General features: G+C 42.7%; 1 protein-coding gene across 1 annotated transcript in view; it reads left to right on the top strand.

Annotated features, from left to right (window-relative positions):
• PSMC5 (proteasome 26S subunit, ATPase 5) overlaps nt 1–16,066 on the top strand; it is a 468,796-nt gene that overhangs the window by 81,740 nt on the left and 370,990 nt on the right. The window contains exon 3 of the mRNA XM_044055381.1: nt 6,836–6,905. Coding sequence (XP_043911316.1) covers nt 6,836–6,905 — 70 coding nt within the window. The remainder of the gene's footprint in view (nt 1–6,835; nt 6,906–16,066) is intronic.

Below are 16,066 nucleotides of genomic sequence, written 5' to 3'. Positions count from 1 at the left end.
TATAACCTGGTAGTGCTGGGGTGTTCTCTGGAGCCTTGAACCAGGTTTCTGTCACTGCACAGATATCAATGTTCTCCATACTGAGGAGAGATTAGAGTGCGTGCATTTTGAGGTTTAGCCTTCTGGCGTTTAGCAGCATTACCCTTAGTTTCTTGTTCTTAGTGTTTTCTAAGGAGGTGGGTTTGACTTTTGTGCCTTGCCTAAAAAAGGCACTATGGGGTGGCAAGAGCCTTTGCCAGTATCTGAAAGCCCAGGGGAGACAGGTACAAGCCATCCCTTGCGAAGCAACGTGGCTTGTCAAGCATGTCTTCTCAGGCTGACAGACGCTGGGTCCCCTATGAATGACACCAAAATTTTAGCCAATTATTAAAATCGATCATTTTGTCTTTATATTGTGGCATCATTCTAGGTGAGGGTAAGATGCTGCTCAAGGTCAGAGTCATACCGGCCTGGGCTACATGATCGGGGAGCTCCTTTATGTCTCTTTTCATGTAGTCGAGGGAGGTACTTCTCGGGTCGTTCACACCAGCGTGTACTATGACAGAGTCATACTTGTACTTGCTTTGGAACGGCCTGAGTGCTTGCGTAATGTGGCGGATCCTAGCGCCTGACAGGCAGCTCACTGTGACCTTCTCTTTGTTCAGCTTGGTGAGTGGAACGTCAGTGTGCCTGACTATTGAATCACCTATTACAAGTGTGTCAGGTGTGTTGTTCTGCCTTAAGGGCTGTGACTGTTTGGCACTCTGACTTTGCGGGCTATGTGTTGCTCGTGTTTTGTTGTGGGGTAGCATTTGCTTGGATGTTTGCTTTGGAGGTCTCTGCTGTTTAGGTATATTTTTGATTAGAGCCTCCGAATATGTTTTTGTGTGGTTGGATTGCTGTTGTGGTAGGACTATGTGAGACTGGATTAGTGCTGTGTGATGTTACCTTCTCCGCCGGTCTGGTTACACCAGTTTTGAGGTGAGAAAGTTTGGCCTCCAGTTTGGCTATATGGTTGCATCTCTCACATATGTTTGATCCTGTTTGGAGGAGGAGAGGGTTGTCAGTGTACATGAGACCAGTTGTAACATTGCCTCAAGATTCCCAGATTCACCAGTTGGACTGGAGAGGAGACCATTAACTGACCTTTGGACATGCTAGAGTAGTATAGGAGACTCTTATCACACAGTGAAAAGGACCAATAGGGGACAAGGTAGTCTTAGAGGGTATATGAGGAAGTAGTGTTTTTAGTATATTAGTGCTAAAATGCAAGATTGCTTATTTGGGCAATTGCTGGGTCTTAGATTGAGAATAGGATGCTTACTTTGAGAATTAGAGCAGTTCCAAGGGAAAAAGTGAAGAGCAGACTCAGTGGAGTCGGAAAAAGTTTAAACCCGATGCTGCGCTATGCACACAATCGCGCAAAAGCGGATTTTTATGCAGGGTACCGCAAAGAGCTAGAAATGGTCCAAAACGACCAATTACTACTAGATTCTTGTGCTGAGGTCACTCCTTTAGGGACAGATAGGCTGCTCAAGGCTCCCCACTCCCACTGGTGAGCAAAGAAACTTCCTTCTATCCAAGTAAGGTAATGGGCAACACAGGAACTATCCCAAAGTCCAGAATACAGCAAAGCCTGTATAGGGGACTATTCTAGCCAAGGAAAGGCGGGAAACGAGGATATATTTTTTTTTTTCAAGAAAACAACAGGAAAATGCAGGAAAACAACAGTATATTAAATGCACAGGCTAGCGCACTTGAGTCGCAACCTCAACAGTTAATTTAACGTTAAATTAACGTTTATACTTATATGTTTCAGAGTTTACTTTAAATAAAGCCATCAGTTTTCGAGTGTTCTCTCCAGTCCATCAGAACCAGGATGAAAGGATTCTACATACTCTGGATGCAACTTGGGGTACTATGTTGACAGGATCAAGTCCTTTAGAAAACCTAATAAGCTATTTAATTCTTATGTTGAGACTAAGAAAGGACAGCCTGTGTCAAAACGGGCTTTCTGGGTGGTTGTCCCTCTGCTATTGCCTTTTTGTTATACCCTCTAATGAGCCAGTTTCAGGCAGTGTCCAGCCTCACTCTGCAAGGGTCTTGGTCATCTTCAGTGGCATATTGAAAAGGAATGGACTCAAGCATTCTAGACGCAGCCACATGGTCACTGTACATACCTTTACAAGGAATTACTAACAGGACTCAAGCATTCTAGCCGCAGCCACATGGTCTCTGTACATACCTTTACAAGGAATTACTAACAGGACTGAAGCATTCTAGACGCAGCCACATGGTCTCTGTACATACCTTTACAAGGAATTACTAACAGGACTGAAGCATTCTAGACGCAGCCACATGGTCTCTGTACATACATTTACAAGGAATTACTAACAGGACTCAAGCATTCTAGACGCAGCCACATGGTCACTGTACATACCTTTACAAGGAATTACTAACAGGACTCAAGCATTCTAGACGCAGCCACATGGTCTCTGTACATACCTTTACAAGGAATTACTAACAGGACTCAAGCATTCTAGACGCAGCTACGTGGTCTCTGTACATACCTTTACAAGGAATTACTAACAGGACTCAAGCATTCTAGACGCAGCTACGTGGTCTCTGTACATACCTTTACAAGGAATTACTAACAGGACTCAAGCATTCTAGACGCAGCTACGTGGTCTCTGTACATACCTTTACAAGGAATTACTAACAGGACTCAAGCATTCTAGCCGCAGCCACATGGCCTCTGTACATACCTTTACAAGGAATTACTAACAGGACTCAAGCATTCTAGCCGCAGCCACATGGTCTCTGTACATACCTTTACAAGGAATTACTAACAGGACTCAAGCATTCTAGACGCAGCCACATGGTCTCTGTACATACCTTTACAAGGAATTACTAACAGGACTCAAGCATTCTAGACGCAGCCACATGGTCTCTGTACATACCTTTACAAGGAATTACTAACAGGACTCAAGCATTCTAGGCAGCCACATGGTCTCTGTACATACCTTTACAAGGAATTACTAACAGGACTCAAGCATTCTAGACGCAGCCACATGGTCTCTGTACATACCTTTACAAGGAATTACTAACAGGACTCAAGCATTCTAGACGCAGCCACATGGTCTCTGTACATACCTTTACAAGGAATTACTAACAGGACTCAAGCATTCTAGACGCAGCCACATGGTCTCTGTACATACCTTTACAAGGAATTACTAACAGGACTCAAGCATTCTAGACGCAGCCACATGGTCTCTGTACATACCTTTACAAGGAATTACTAACAGGACTCAAGCATTCTAGACGCAGCCACATGGTCTCTGTACATACCTTTACAAGGAATTACTAACAGGACTCAAGCATTCTAGACGCAGCCACATGGTCTCTGTACATACCTTTACAAGGAATTACTAACAGGACTCAAGCATTCTAGACGCAGCCACATGGTCTCTGTACATACCTTTACAAGGAATTACTAACAGGACTCAAGCATTCTAGACGCAGCCACATGGTCTCTGTACATACCTTTACAAGGAATTACTAACAGGACTCAAGCATTCTAGCCGCAGCCACATGGTCTCTGTACATACCTTTACAAGGAATTACTAACAGGACTCAAGCATTCTAGACGCAGCTGCATGGTCTCTGTACATACCTTTACAAGGAATTACTAACAGGACTCAAGCATTCTAGCCGCAGCCACATGGTCTCTGTACATACCTTTACAAGGAATTACTAACAGGACTCAAGCATTCTAGACGCAGCTGCATGGTCTCTGTACATACCTTTACAAGGAATTACTAACAGGACTCAAGCATTCTAGACGCAGCCACATGGTCTCTGTACATACCTTTACAAGGAATTACACATCCGTCATTGGCTTTGCTAGGATCATTCTCCTGCAGGGGCTCCTGGGTTCATATCCTTCATTCTCTCAGGTTACATAGGCTTTTGTAATCAGCTCATATATGCAAAGGTCTACTACAGCAGTGCGAATGCTGATCATAGTTTGTGTAAGTTGCATTTATTCATAGCAGAAGATGTTTTAATTCCTCACTGCTACAGTAGCCACACCCATAGCTCACATTTAGTTATTAGATAATAGTTGTTGCTTGAATTCCTCACTGCTGCAGTACCCCCACCCATCATCCGGCCCCTATTCTCACATATATTTATTACATAACAGTAGATGTTCAGATTCCTCACTGATGCAGTAGCCCCACCCATCATCCCTCCCCTATTCTCACATATATTTATTACATAAACAGTAGATGTTCAGATTCCTCACTGCTGCAGTAGCCCCACCCATCATCCGGTCCCTATGCTCACATATATTTATTACATAACAGTAGGTGTTCAGATTCCTCACTGCTGCGGTAGCCCCACCCATCAGCTGGCCCCTATTCTCACATATAGTTATTACATAACAGTAGATGTTAAGATTCATCACTGCTGCAGTAGCCTTTAGTGTGCATAGGTTAAGTGTGACTTACCGTAACAGTAGATACCATAGTTGTGTATGTGTTAGTTGTAAGTAACTGTAGGTGGGACAGTTGTGTAAATGTTACTTATGCAGTTGTACTTTCTATAACTACAGCTCGCTGTTCCTCTACGGAGCCTTTTTTTAGGCAGTCGAGTTAATGGATCTCCCAACATGGTAGATATCAGTCTAACCATTTCCAGCTCTTAATAAGATCAGATCAAGGCGGCTCTTAACACAAGAAGTGTTAACAACAGGCGTTCCAGTAACTTGGACACTTCAGGGTAATTGGCAGTACAAGAGCTGCCAAAGTCTTGTCGCCCCTGTAGTTCTTGGCCATCTTCTTTTAGCAGTCACTTCATTAAGTTTATGGCAGCACAGTAGCAGGATGTGATACTGACTAGCCTGGTTGGAAAACTGTCCCATTCTATAGGTTCGTCACTCTCTTATTACTACTCAGGAGTTCCCAGGTTACGTTCCTCGCCTGGTTGGAAAGCTGTCCCATTCTGTAGCTTCGTCACCCTCTTATTACTACTCAGGAGTTCCCAGGTTACGTTCCTAGCCTGGTTGGAAAACTGTCCCATTCTATAGCTTCGTCACCCTCTTATTACTACTCAGGAGTTCCCAGGTTACGTTCCTCGCCTGGTTGGAAAGCTGTCCCATTCTATAGCTTCGTCACCCTCTTATTACTACTCAGCAGTTCCCAGGTTGCGTTCCTCGCCTGGTTGGAAAACTGTCCCATTCTATAGCTTCTTCACCCTCTTATTACTACTCAGGAGTTCCTAGGTTACGTTCCTCGCCTGGTTGTAAAACTGTCCCATTCTATAGCTTCGTCACCCTGTTATTACTACTCAGGAGTTCCCAGGTTACGTTCCTCGCCTGGTTGGAAAACTGTCCCATTCTATAGCTTCGTCACCCTCTTATTACTACTCAGGAGTTCCTAGGTTACGTTCCTAGCCTGGTTGGAAAACTGTCCCATTCTATAGCTTAGTCACTCTCTTATTACTACTCAGGAGTTCCCAGGTTACGTTCCTCGCCTGGTTGGAAAACTGTCCCATTCTATAGCTTCGTCACCCTCTTATTACTACTCGCCTGGTTGGAAAGCTGTCCCATTCTATACCTGGTTGGAAAACTGTCCCATTCTATAGCTTCGTCACCCTCTTATTACTACTCAGGAGTTCCCAGGTTACGTTCCTCGCCTGGTTGGAAAGCTGTCCCATTCTATAGCTTCGTCACCCTCTTATTACTACTCAGGAGTTCCTAGGTTACGTTCCTAGCCTGGTTGGAAAACTGTCCCATTCTATAGCTTCGTCACCCTCTTATTACTACTCAGCAGTTCCCAGGTTACGTTCCTCGCCTGGTTGGAAAACTGTCCCATTCTATAGCTTCGTCACCCTCTTATTACTACTCAGCAGTTCCTAGGTTGCGTTCCTCACCACAGTATTTAAAGTATGTCTCTGCTTGAAAATTTAAATAAAAAAATAGAAGACATGGTTTCTTCACTTTAGTTTTTTTTTAGTCTAGTCTGTTCCTTTAAATACATTTTTCATGATATAATGCGCTTTTCAGTAGTGTGTCAGACCTTTTGACATCTTGTGGGTCTGCTTGACTCCCTACCACTTAATGACTGCTAATAAAGCTCTCTTGAACCTGTCTGTAACAAATATTTCCATCAGAGCATCTTTGCTACTAAAACTCTTCAGGTCTGGCCACAATTTTACAGTACGTTTTAGTTCAAAAGCACTTGTGTTGTTGGCATTTTGTTCCTAGAGAAAGTCTAGTTTAGAAACTTAAAAGGGCTTGAGTCCAGGAGGCAACTCCTGCCTTTGCTAACAAACTTTCTTTATCAAAATCACTACAGTCCAGATTAGGTATGTTTTTGTAAACATATATAGAGAGGCTTCCCATAAGATGAGATTGGTCTAGCTGAGCCCAAACGGTGACATCTTATCTCTCCTTGTTGGCATTTTTCACAAACTTTACCAGACAGACTTTGATGGCCACAAGAGGCTTGAGAAGGACAGCTTGTCCTGGTTGTGTCTTTCAGAATTTACAGCTGTTCACTTTTGAGTTTTGTAGATGCTTTAAGTAAAATTACAGCTGGGTCGTGGTAATGTCCTGCTGGTCAGGCACTCTTGGTAATGTCCTGCTGGTCAGGCACAGCTGTTGATTTGTAAAAGCCATCCGTCAGATGTGCACTGCATTTGTGAGTGAATGTCTGGACGTGGTTATTGATGTTTGCAAATATTTTTTCACCAAGTACTAAATTGCTAAGCTGAAAATGAGTGCTTGTAGGTATATTGCAGTGGTTCACCTGTTGAAGTAGTTACCTGATTCTCCTGTTTTTTGTCTTCCAAGCTGGTTGTGAATGAGAAGAGTCAGAACCTGAGACGTCTACAGGCCCAGCGAAATGAGCTCAATGCAAAAGGTAATCGGTAATTGGATGTTCTGCATGTTTTGTTATTTACATTGTTCTTGGAAATAGGATTGCTTGTATGGATTTGCCAGTGACAGGATTGGTTCATCCTGACAGCCGTTTGCTGCTTATAGTTTCATGCTTACGAAATGTTTTGTTTTATGAGGAAACAGGTTTTAGAAGAGGTTCCAGAAGATGTTTGATCATGGGAAGAAAGTCTCACAAAAAGTGTAATACATTATTAGCAAATAAAGCTGTTTTAATGTGCTGTAAGGTCAGATTGTTAGTAGCAAGATATGCAAACTGTGAACGCAGAGCATGTGGAAGAAGCAGAGCCGTGTGACACTATTATTTTTTGTTGCCCCTTTGGCGGATATTTTTCTATACCTATAGACTGTTACTTCTTTTGAGTCCATCTACTCCGTGCTTCGTGGAATGGTACCATTCCTCAGGTGAGCACCCAGAGGAGGAGTATGGGTTACACCTGCTATGGAGGGCAACCGAAGATGGGCAGGATTGTTCAGCCTTCATTAAAAAGCAAAATAAACCCACCAAGCTGCTGGTAAGCAAATGTTTAAAAACATTGACAAGGAGGTTCCGAAAAGAAAGGAGGACCCTTCCCCAAAGAACAAAGTTTGAATGACCATCTATAAGACTTCTGTTCCCCTTCCCATCCTGGCAAACATGTAATCACTCCAGAAAGTCTGAATGTCCATTTCTCTTTTTGTCAACAGATTCAGACAGGTGTGTAAAGTGATCCTTCCTTCAAGTTTACAGATGGCAGTGGGAGTCCCTCCCTTGTTTTTAAGGGGTTCCCCCTACTCCACCAAACCAAACTCCTCTTTTCCTACTGAGCAGGGTAGCTGAAGGACAAGGCCTTTGATGCCACAAATCTGGCTTTTTCTCTCATGACCCTTGTAGGCAGCAAACTGCAGTGAGCCTGTAGCTGTGTTCCATGTGGGTAGCACTTGGGCACCTTTTTTGTGCCGTACGTTCACCTAGAGTAGCCATGTAATAGAAGCTCATCAGTTTTCCCCCAAGAAGACAGGCAAGTTGTAGCCCCTGGTTGTTCAAACATATTCTGTCCATTTGCCCAGACGTCTCCTTCAACAGCTGTTGAACTACCAAGCTATTTAAAAAAAAATTCCTTTAGCAGAGCAAGGAGAACAATGTCCTATGCAACATTCTCTCTCTCTCTCTCTCTCTCTCTCTCTAGTTTCAAAAAATGCAAACCAGTGAATGTTTAGATTATATCGCTAACCTTAGCATGATTTTTGAAAGAAAAACATTCAAGATGTTGACAGCACACACTTTGGTTCCCATCTTGATGCATGATAGAAGTATCCAACTCCCACAACCAACATGGCGACTCCCTCTATTCACACAGAATTGCCAAACTCTGGAACACCCTTCCAGACACAAAATATCCAGTACATAACTAGCTGAAATCACTCCTAAAGGAACACCTCACCAGACACTGGCTGTGTTCCTGCCTCTCCCCAGGTTAATCTACTTCCCCACCCTTAGTTACTTTCCTCACCTGACCATCTAACATCCCTTTTCCAAAATGTAACTTGTATTCTATCTACTGTTTTACTGCTGTACAGTTTTACTAATTTGTATTATATTTACTGCTACTAGATTGTCTCCAACTGTAATTGTATAGTTCTGATTATGTTGTTTATTTTTATCTATTTATTTATTTTACATTTGTTGACCAGGATAGTCCGGCTGGATATATGTCCATTTTCAGCAGAGGCCCGGGGAGAAAAGCTCCACATACCAAAAAAGAGACAGTACATACATCACTGAGTAATAAACTCAGGCAGGCATGTTTAGAAAAATATAGACAAAGAATCCAGGCAGATATCAATATACACAATGTGCAGCCTTACATCTGATTGGCAAAGATTATCAGAAAATGTGAACATAGAATACAGTCAGATCTCATAATTCACAATGCTTAGACATTCCATTGCTATGAGGCATAGATACTTGGCTAAACAGCAGGTTGGGTAGCAAGACATGTATTAGTGAAGTTGTCAGTCAGGTTTAGAACAAGAGCACAGCCAATGAGATGTGAGGTATTTTTTGAGTTACCTTTTAAATAGGGGTAGTAAGGTTTCCTTGGTAACGGTAGTAGGGAGTAGACTCCAGATTTTATCAGTTGAGTTGGCAAATATAGCATCGCCTGCAGAGTTGTTGGATTTTTGGGTCAGTATCATTAGTTTATCAACTGAGCATAATGGTCTGGGGGCACTATGAGGGGTGAGAATATTTTTGAGGGCAGGGGTGTTAGGTTGGAGTATTTTATGCGCTACTGCTGGTTGAACTGTAGAAGGGTGGGATACTCTAGCCATCCCAGTGCTTTGAGGTTCTGGCAATGGTGGGTCCTAAAAGCCATGCCAGTAGCGAATCTGGCTATATGATTGTAACATCCTGATAATTTGTTGAGACTGGTTTTGGATAGGTTAGTGAGTACAGAGGAGGCATACATAAGGGTAGAGAGGAGGTGTGATCTTGCAATAGCTACCCTAGCTAGGTGGTGAGGAAAGGTTTGACTCTGTACAGGGAGCCAAGTTTTTTGTTGACTGACTTAATAGTGTGATGTCTATTATTACGCATAGAAGCTTTATATGGTCATCAAGGGAGATAATGGTGTCATTGCTAGATTTAATCTACGGTTAGGGGAGAAAAGTAGTAGCTTGGTTTTGTTAGGCTTTAGAATCAGGCGGCGATTAACTAGCCATGTTTCTACCGTGCTGAAAGTGGTCTGGGTGAGGGTTAGAAGTGGAGTAGGAGAGGAGGCGGAGCATATTAGCATTGAGTCATCTGCATATTGGGTGCAGGTGGCTCCTGAGATGGTAGTGTGCAGATCATTGATAAAGATAGAGAAAAGAGAAAAATTATATTTACTACTGCTTGTTTGTATTGTACTACTGTGGAGTTCTTTTCCCTGGGTCTGCACTAGTTAAAAGGACCTTGATTTTTACTGTTTCTAGATGCTGTAAACTAATTCTATTGTACTAATGTTACTATGTTTCTGTATTGTCATATATTACTGTGGAGATTTTCTTCCAGGGTCTCGGCTGAAAACAGGCCTCTGGCCCAGTCGGAGATACCCGGTCAACAGATGTAATAAATAAAATAAATGATGCCTGTCTGCACTCTCGCCATTTGTAGGGCTCATGGACAGCTTTTTTGAGAGAGGATTTGTAAGGGGGGATTGCCACTACCAATGTAGCCCACTTGGCATTTGCCCTGTCACACGAAGCTTGCTGTGTTTGTAGACTGCCCAGCTCCCATATTGCTTACCTGAGGCTGATGAGAGTCCAAATATGTCTTTATCAGAACTGATTTAATTCTGGCTTCTTCAAAACTTAAGTTTTGCAGTTCAGTAAACTCTGCATTGCTGTCAGAACTATGTAATTTCCCTAAATTAATTACCAGAACCCTGTTTACATCAGTCCCATTCCAAGAGACTTCTAGGAGCTATTGTGGACACTGACTATATCATGATAACCCTACCTCAGGGTAGGAAACAACTGATGGATTGTTCGGAGTTCATCTTTAGGATCACTGCTGCAGTGACTTAAGCTATATCCTGGTACCTTCCATGCACCCAACTGTTAACTCGAGCTGAGCTGACTTAAAAGTCAGGGTTGTGTGCCGAGCTCTACAGGGCTTTCCTGCCACCGAGGAGCGCTCCTCTTGATGGCTTTCTTAGATGGTTGTTTTAACTGTTTCCATTGCTGAGCAGATAAGTTCCCTTTGGGTAGATAAAAAAAAAAACCTTCTACATCTGCTTTTTATGGCAGAAACAAACTTTTTCTGAAGTACTAATTTTTACTGTCACATGATTTTTAACTTTTAAACAGAGTTACTTTTTACTTTTGTGGGAAAAAAAGGTGTTACTAAAACTACCTTTTCCCTGGTAAAAATTGTGATATTTTAGTTTGAGGGCTGGTGTAAGTGTTTAAAGTGCATTTTACTGTGCGCTTTCAAGGAAAAAAAGATTTTCTTATACTAACCTGTTTTGCCAACTGCTGCTAGGCTTCCTTGGGAATTGGGCAGCATTTTGGGGTTAGCCAGAGAATAACTGGACAGTGGATGGTTTCTTGGTTCTTTCTACTAGCCACAAAAAGATGAAAATTACTAAACTGTCTTTCTACTAGCCACAAAAAGATGAAAATTACTAAACTGTCTTTGCCACAGTGGCTGACTGCTACAGTGCATCAGCCGCAGATGGGTGATTCTGCTTCGGACATTTCTGGTTCCTCAGACCATTCATCTTTTTCCTTAGCTCCCTCTGGTGTAGTCCCTACAACCGTTACGGACTGGCTATTAAATCATCCTCTGCAGCTGTCGAAGTGCCCTTGGTGGGCAAAGGAGAGCCAAACTTGTCAGTCTTAGAAAAGGTGCAGAGTACTACTTTGCATATCTCTAGGGTGGCGTTTCCTTGTAAAAGTAGATCATCTGCTTAATAATTGTTGTCAGAAAGAAGCAAACACTTAAGACACTTTTTTTTTTTTTCCTCCTCCTCTCTTTCAATTTATACAGGAATGATTTGTTTAGCTTATGTTCTTGACCCTTCTATTTTAGCTGTTTCTGGTAGGAGAAAAATGGGTATTTCATTTTCTGAAGAGGTTCATGTGTATGAACTGTAAAATGAGTTGTGAAGGGACAGATTCTGTTACATCCCATAAGGTTTCTGATTCAGATTCTCAGGTGTATGTAGCCTTTGCCGGTTCCTGTTAAGGATTCTCTTTCTCTGAAACTTTTATTTACAGATTAAATCATTTGTTTTTTTGGGAACTTAATGACATTCCACTGTTCCTGAAAAATTATTATGATTTATTACAGCTGGATTTTCCAGAACCTACTCAAATTCCTGTTCTTTCAGCATTGCTGGATGTTTTGTCACAGTACTAAGCTAGAATAGTCCAGTTTCAGAGCTTGCTGATCCCTGGGCTTTGTTTGCAGTTCCTGTTACTGAATCTTTACCTAATTTGGAACAGAGGAGGTTCCCTTGCTTACCAGTGGGAGTGGGAAGCATTGAGCTGCCTGTTGGTCCAGTTTTGTGAGGTTTCAGCCAGTAACTTGTAGTTTATTGGTCGTTTTGGGCCAGTTCCTAGCTTCTTTCAGCCCCCTGATATAAAAACCGCTAACGCTGCTTTTTGGCTTGTACCTACTCAGCACAGATCCTCGTGGTGGCCAGCAGAGTAATCCAAGCTTCAGAGAGCTAAAAAAGCGACTTTACCTGATTTAAGTATAATTTTTGTGGCTTTCCACTTCTATTTATCTAGCAACTGTATTTCGCCTGCTTGCTGATACACTGTTACTGTTTTTCTGCATTTATTCTGTTTTTGCACTTGTTTCTCAATTTGTTACTTTTAAAATCTGTAACTGTTGCAAATTGTTTGTGTAGGCTGTGATAGCCGATTTATAGCATTTATAAGTGTTTACTGTATCTGTTTCTGCTTGTTTTCTGAAAAAAAAAAAAAAATATCTCTTGTTTTCCCGCCTTACTAAGCTAGAATAGTCCAGTTTCAGAGCTTGCTGATCCCTGGGCTTTGTTTGCAGTTCCTGTTACTGAATCTTTACCTAATTTGGAACAGAGGAGGTTCCCTTGCTTACCAGTGGGAGTGGGAAGCATTGAGCTGCCTGTTGGTCCAGTTTTGTGAGGTTTCAGCCAGTAACTTGTAGTTTATTGGTCGTTTTGGGCCAGTTCCTAGCTTCTTTCAGCCCCCTGATATAACGCTAAGCAGCAGCGCTGCTTTTTGGCTTGTACCTACTCAGCACAGATCCTCGTGGTGGCCAGCAGAGTAATCCAAGCTTCAGAGAGCTAAAAAAGCGACTTTACCTGATTTAAGTATAATTTTGTGGCTTTCCACTTCTATTTATCTAGCAACTGTATTTCGCCTGCTTGCTGATACACTGTTACTGTTTTTCTGCATTTATTCTGTTTTTGCACTTGTTTCTCAATTTGTTACTTTTAAAATCTGTAACTGTTGCAAATTGTTTGTGTAGGCTGTGATAGCGGATTTATAGCATTTATAAGTGTTTACTGTATCTGTTTCTGCTTGTTTTCTGAAAAAAAAAATCTGTTTCTGCTTGTTTTCTGAAAAAAAAAAAAAAAAATATCTCTTGTTTTCCCGCCTTACTAAGCTAGAATAGTCCAGTTTCAGAGCTTGCTGATCCCTGGGCTTTGTTTGCAGTTCCTGTTACTGAATCTTTACCTAATTTGGAACAGAGGAGGTTCCCTTGCTTACCAGTGGGAGTGGGAAGCATTGAGCTGCCTGTTGGTCCAGTTTTGTGAGGTTTCAGCCAGTAACTTGTAGTTTATTAGTCGTTTTGGGCCAGATCCTAGCTTCTTTCAGCGCCCTGATATAAAAGGCGCTAGCTTTTCTTTTTGGCTTGTACCTCCTCAGCGCAGATCCTCGTGGTGGCCAACAGGGTAATTCAAGCTTCAGGGAGCTAAAAGCCCGACTTTACCTGATTTAAGTATAATTTTAGTGGCTTTCCACTTCTATTTATCTAGCAACTGTATTTCGCCTGCTTGCTGATACACTGTTACTGTTTTTCTGCATTTATTCTGTTTTTGCACTTGTTTCTCAATTTGTTACTTTTAAAATCTGTAACTGTTGCAAATTGTTTGTGTAGGCTGTGATATGCGATTTATAGCATTATAAGTGTTTACTGTATCTGTGGCTGCTTGTTTTCTGAAAAAAAAAAAAAAAAAAAAATATCTCTTGTTTTCCGCCTTACTAAGCTAGAATAGTCCAGTTTCAGAGCTTGCTGATCCCTGGGCTTTGTTTGCAGTTCCTGTTACTGAATCTTTACCTAATTTGGAACAGAGGAGGTTCCTTGCTTACCAGTGGGAGTGGGAAGCATTGAGCTGCCTGTTGGTCCAGTTTTGTGAGGCTTGAGCCACTAACTTGTAGTTTATTGGTGGGCCAGTTCCTAGCTTCTTTCAGCCCCTGATATAAAAAGCGCTAAACACGCGTACTGATGCTAGCGTTTATGCGCTGAGCTGCTACTGTTGCACACTAGGGCAGCCGGTTAAGCAGATTTAAACTATTAGGGCTACCTAAATTACACTCTTCAAATTTTCCCTTAAAACTACCTTCCTCGAACTATACTACTGATCTAATCAGCGTATCCTATAACTAAAAGATCATCTCTACTTGACTCCAAGTAGACTATTCTCTATCTGTTAAACCTAGCACTTGCTCCTACAGTACTTATTACCTTGATACGGCACTCTTCTCATAGATAGTACCCCAAAAGGCAACCCCCATTTCTCGGTCACCCACATCCCCGGAATCTTTTTAAAGTTTTTGTCTATCCTTCTAGCATGTCGAGGGGTCAGTTGCTAGTGTCCTCTCCTGCTCAGCTGGTGAACCTGGGAATATTGAGGCAATGTTACAATTGCCTCATGTACAGACAACCCTCTCCTCCTCCCACAAAACACAAATATATGAGAGATGCAACTATGCCAAACTGGAGGCTGAGCTCTCTCAACATAGGACTGGCAAGACCAGTCAGGAGGAGAAGGTTACCACACACACTATAGACCCAGTCTCACATAGTACCAGTACAACCTCAAATCATACACATAAACACACAAAGACATACTGGAGGCTCTGATCAAAAATCTACCAAAACAGCAGAGGCCACCAAAGCAGACACCCAAACAACCACCACCTCAGAACACAACACCTGCAACACATAGACCTCACAGTCAGAGTGTCAAACAGTCACAGCCCTTAAGGCCAAACACAATGCCAGACACACTAGTCATTGGTGACTCCATAGTCAGACACACTGGCGTCCCGCTCACCAGACTGAGTAAGGAGAGGTCACAGTAAGCTGTCTGTCGGGCGCTAGAATCCGCCACATAACGCAAGCACTCAGGTCTCTCAACAGCAGGTACAAATATGACTCAGTCATTGTCCACGCTGGTGTAAACGACCTGAGACGTACCTCCTTGGACTACATGAAAAGAGACGTTGAGGAGCTCTCTGATTATGTAGCCCAGGCAGGTATGACCCTGACCTTGAGCAGTATCCTACCTTCACCAAGAATGATGCCACAATACAGAGATAAGATGATCAGCTTTAACAATTGGCTTAAACACTTGTGTCATTCAAAGGGGATCCAGTATCTGTCTGCCTGGGATGACATGCTGGACAAGCCACGCTCAAGGGACGGCTTGCACCTGTCACCCTGGGATTCGGATATTGGCAAAGGCTCTTGCCACCCCATAGTGCCTTTTTAGGCAAGGCTCAAATTCTAAACCTACCACCTAGAACACAAAAAGGAAAAAACTAAGGGTAATGCTGCTCAATGCCAGAAGTCTAAATCTCAAAATGCACGAGGCCCTTCTCAGTATGGAGAACATCGATGTCTGTGCTGTGACAGAAACCTGGTTCAAGGCTCCTGAGAGCACCCCAGCGCTATCAGGTTTTACCTCATATCATGCGTTCCGGCCCCAAAATCCGGACAATACCAAGAAAGGAGGGGGTATCCATATTCATCAAGGACACCCACACCTCAAGACTGGTGGCAACGCATGATGCATCGGAGACCATCCAGGTGCAATTAACCGTAGGCAAGACTGCTCTGCAAATTGTAGCATGTTACAGGCCACCCTCACAAACTCAGGAACCTCACATGGCCTTCCTGAAAACACTAGAGGGATAAATGTATCACCAAACACCATCATACTAGGTGACTTCAATTACCCTAATATAGACTGGGAACACTACTCAAGCCCAAACACCCTAGCCCAAAAGTTCCTGGAATTCATAAACTCAAATGCCATGGAACAACTAGTCACCATCCCCACAAGAGGAGATAACATACTTGATCTCATCATCACGAACATGGGAGCACAATGTTCAACACCGAAGTATACCCCTCACTGGTGAGATCAGATCACAAACTAATCTCGCTGGAGGTCCTCATCCCACCCCACCTGAAATAAAAAGACTACAGTAAAGAACTTCTCAAAAGCCGAGTCCACACTTCTAAAGATTAGTGTGGTCTCCTTTAAGGCCCGTGGAAAACAGTACTCAAGCCGCTGAATCACTTACAAATGCCTTCTACCAGCACCTGCAGGACTGCATGGATAAGGCAATCCCAAGCAAAACAAAGACTCTTTGTACCAA

The sequence above is a fragment of the Protopterus annectens genome, chromosome 13.part0 (genome assembly GCF_019279795.1).
Source record: "Protopterus annectens isolate FY-2018-M chromosome 13.part0, PAN1.0, whole genome shotgun sequence".
Lineage (NCBI taxonomy): Eukaryota > Metazoa > Chordata > Ceratodontiformes > Protopteridae > Protopterus > Protopterus annectens.
Note: the sequence above shows the minus strand (reverse complement) of the source record. Positions and strands in the feature narration are given on the sequence as shown.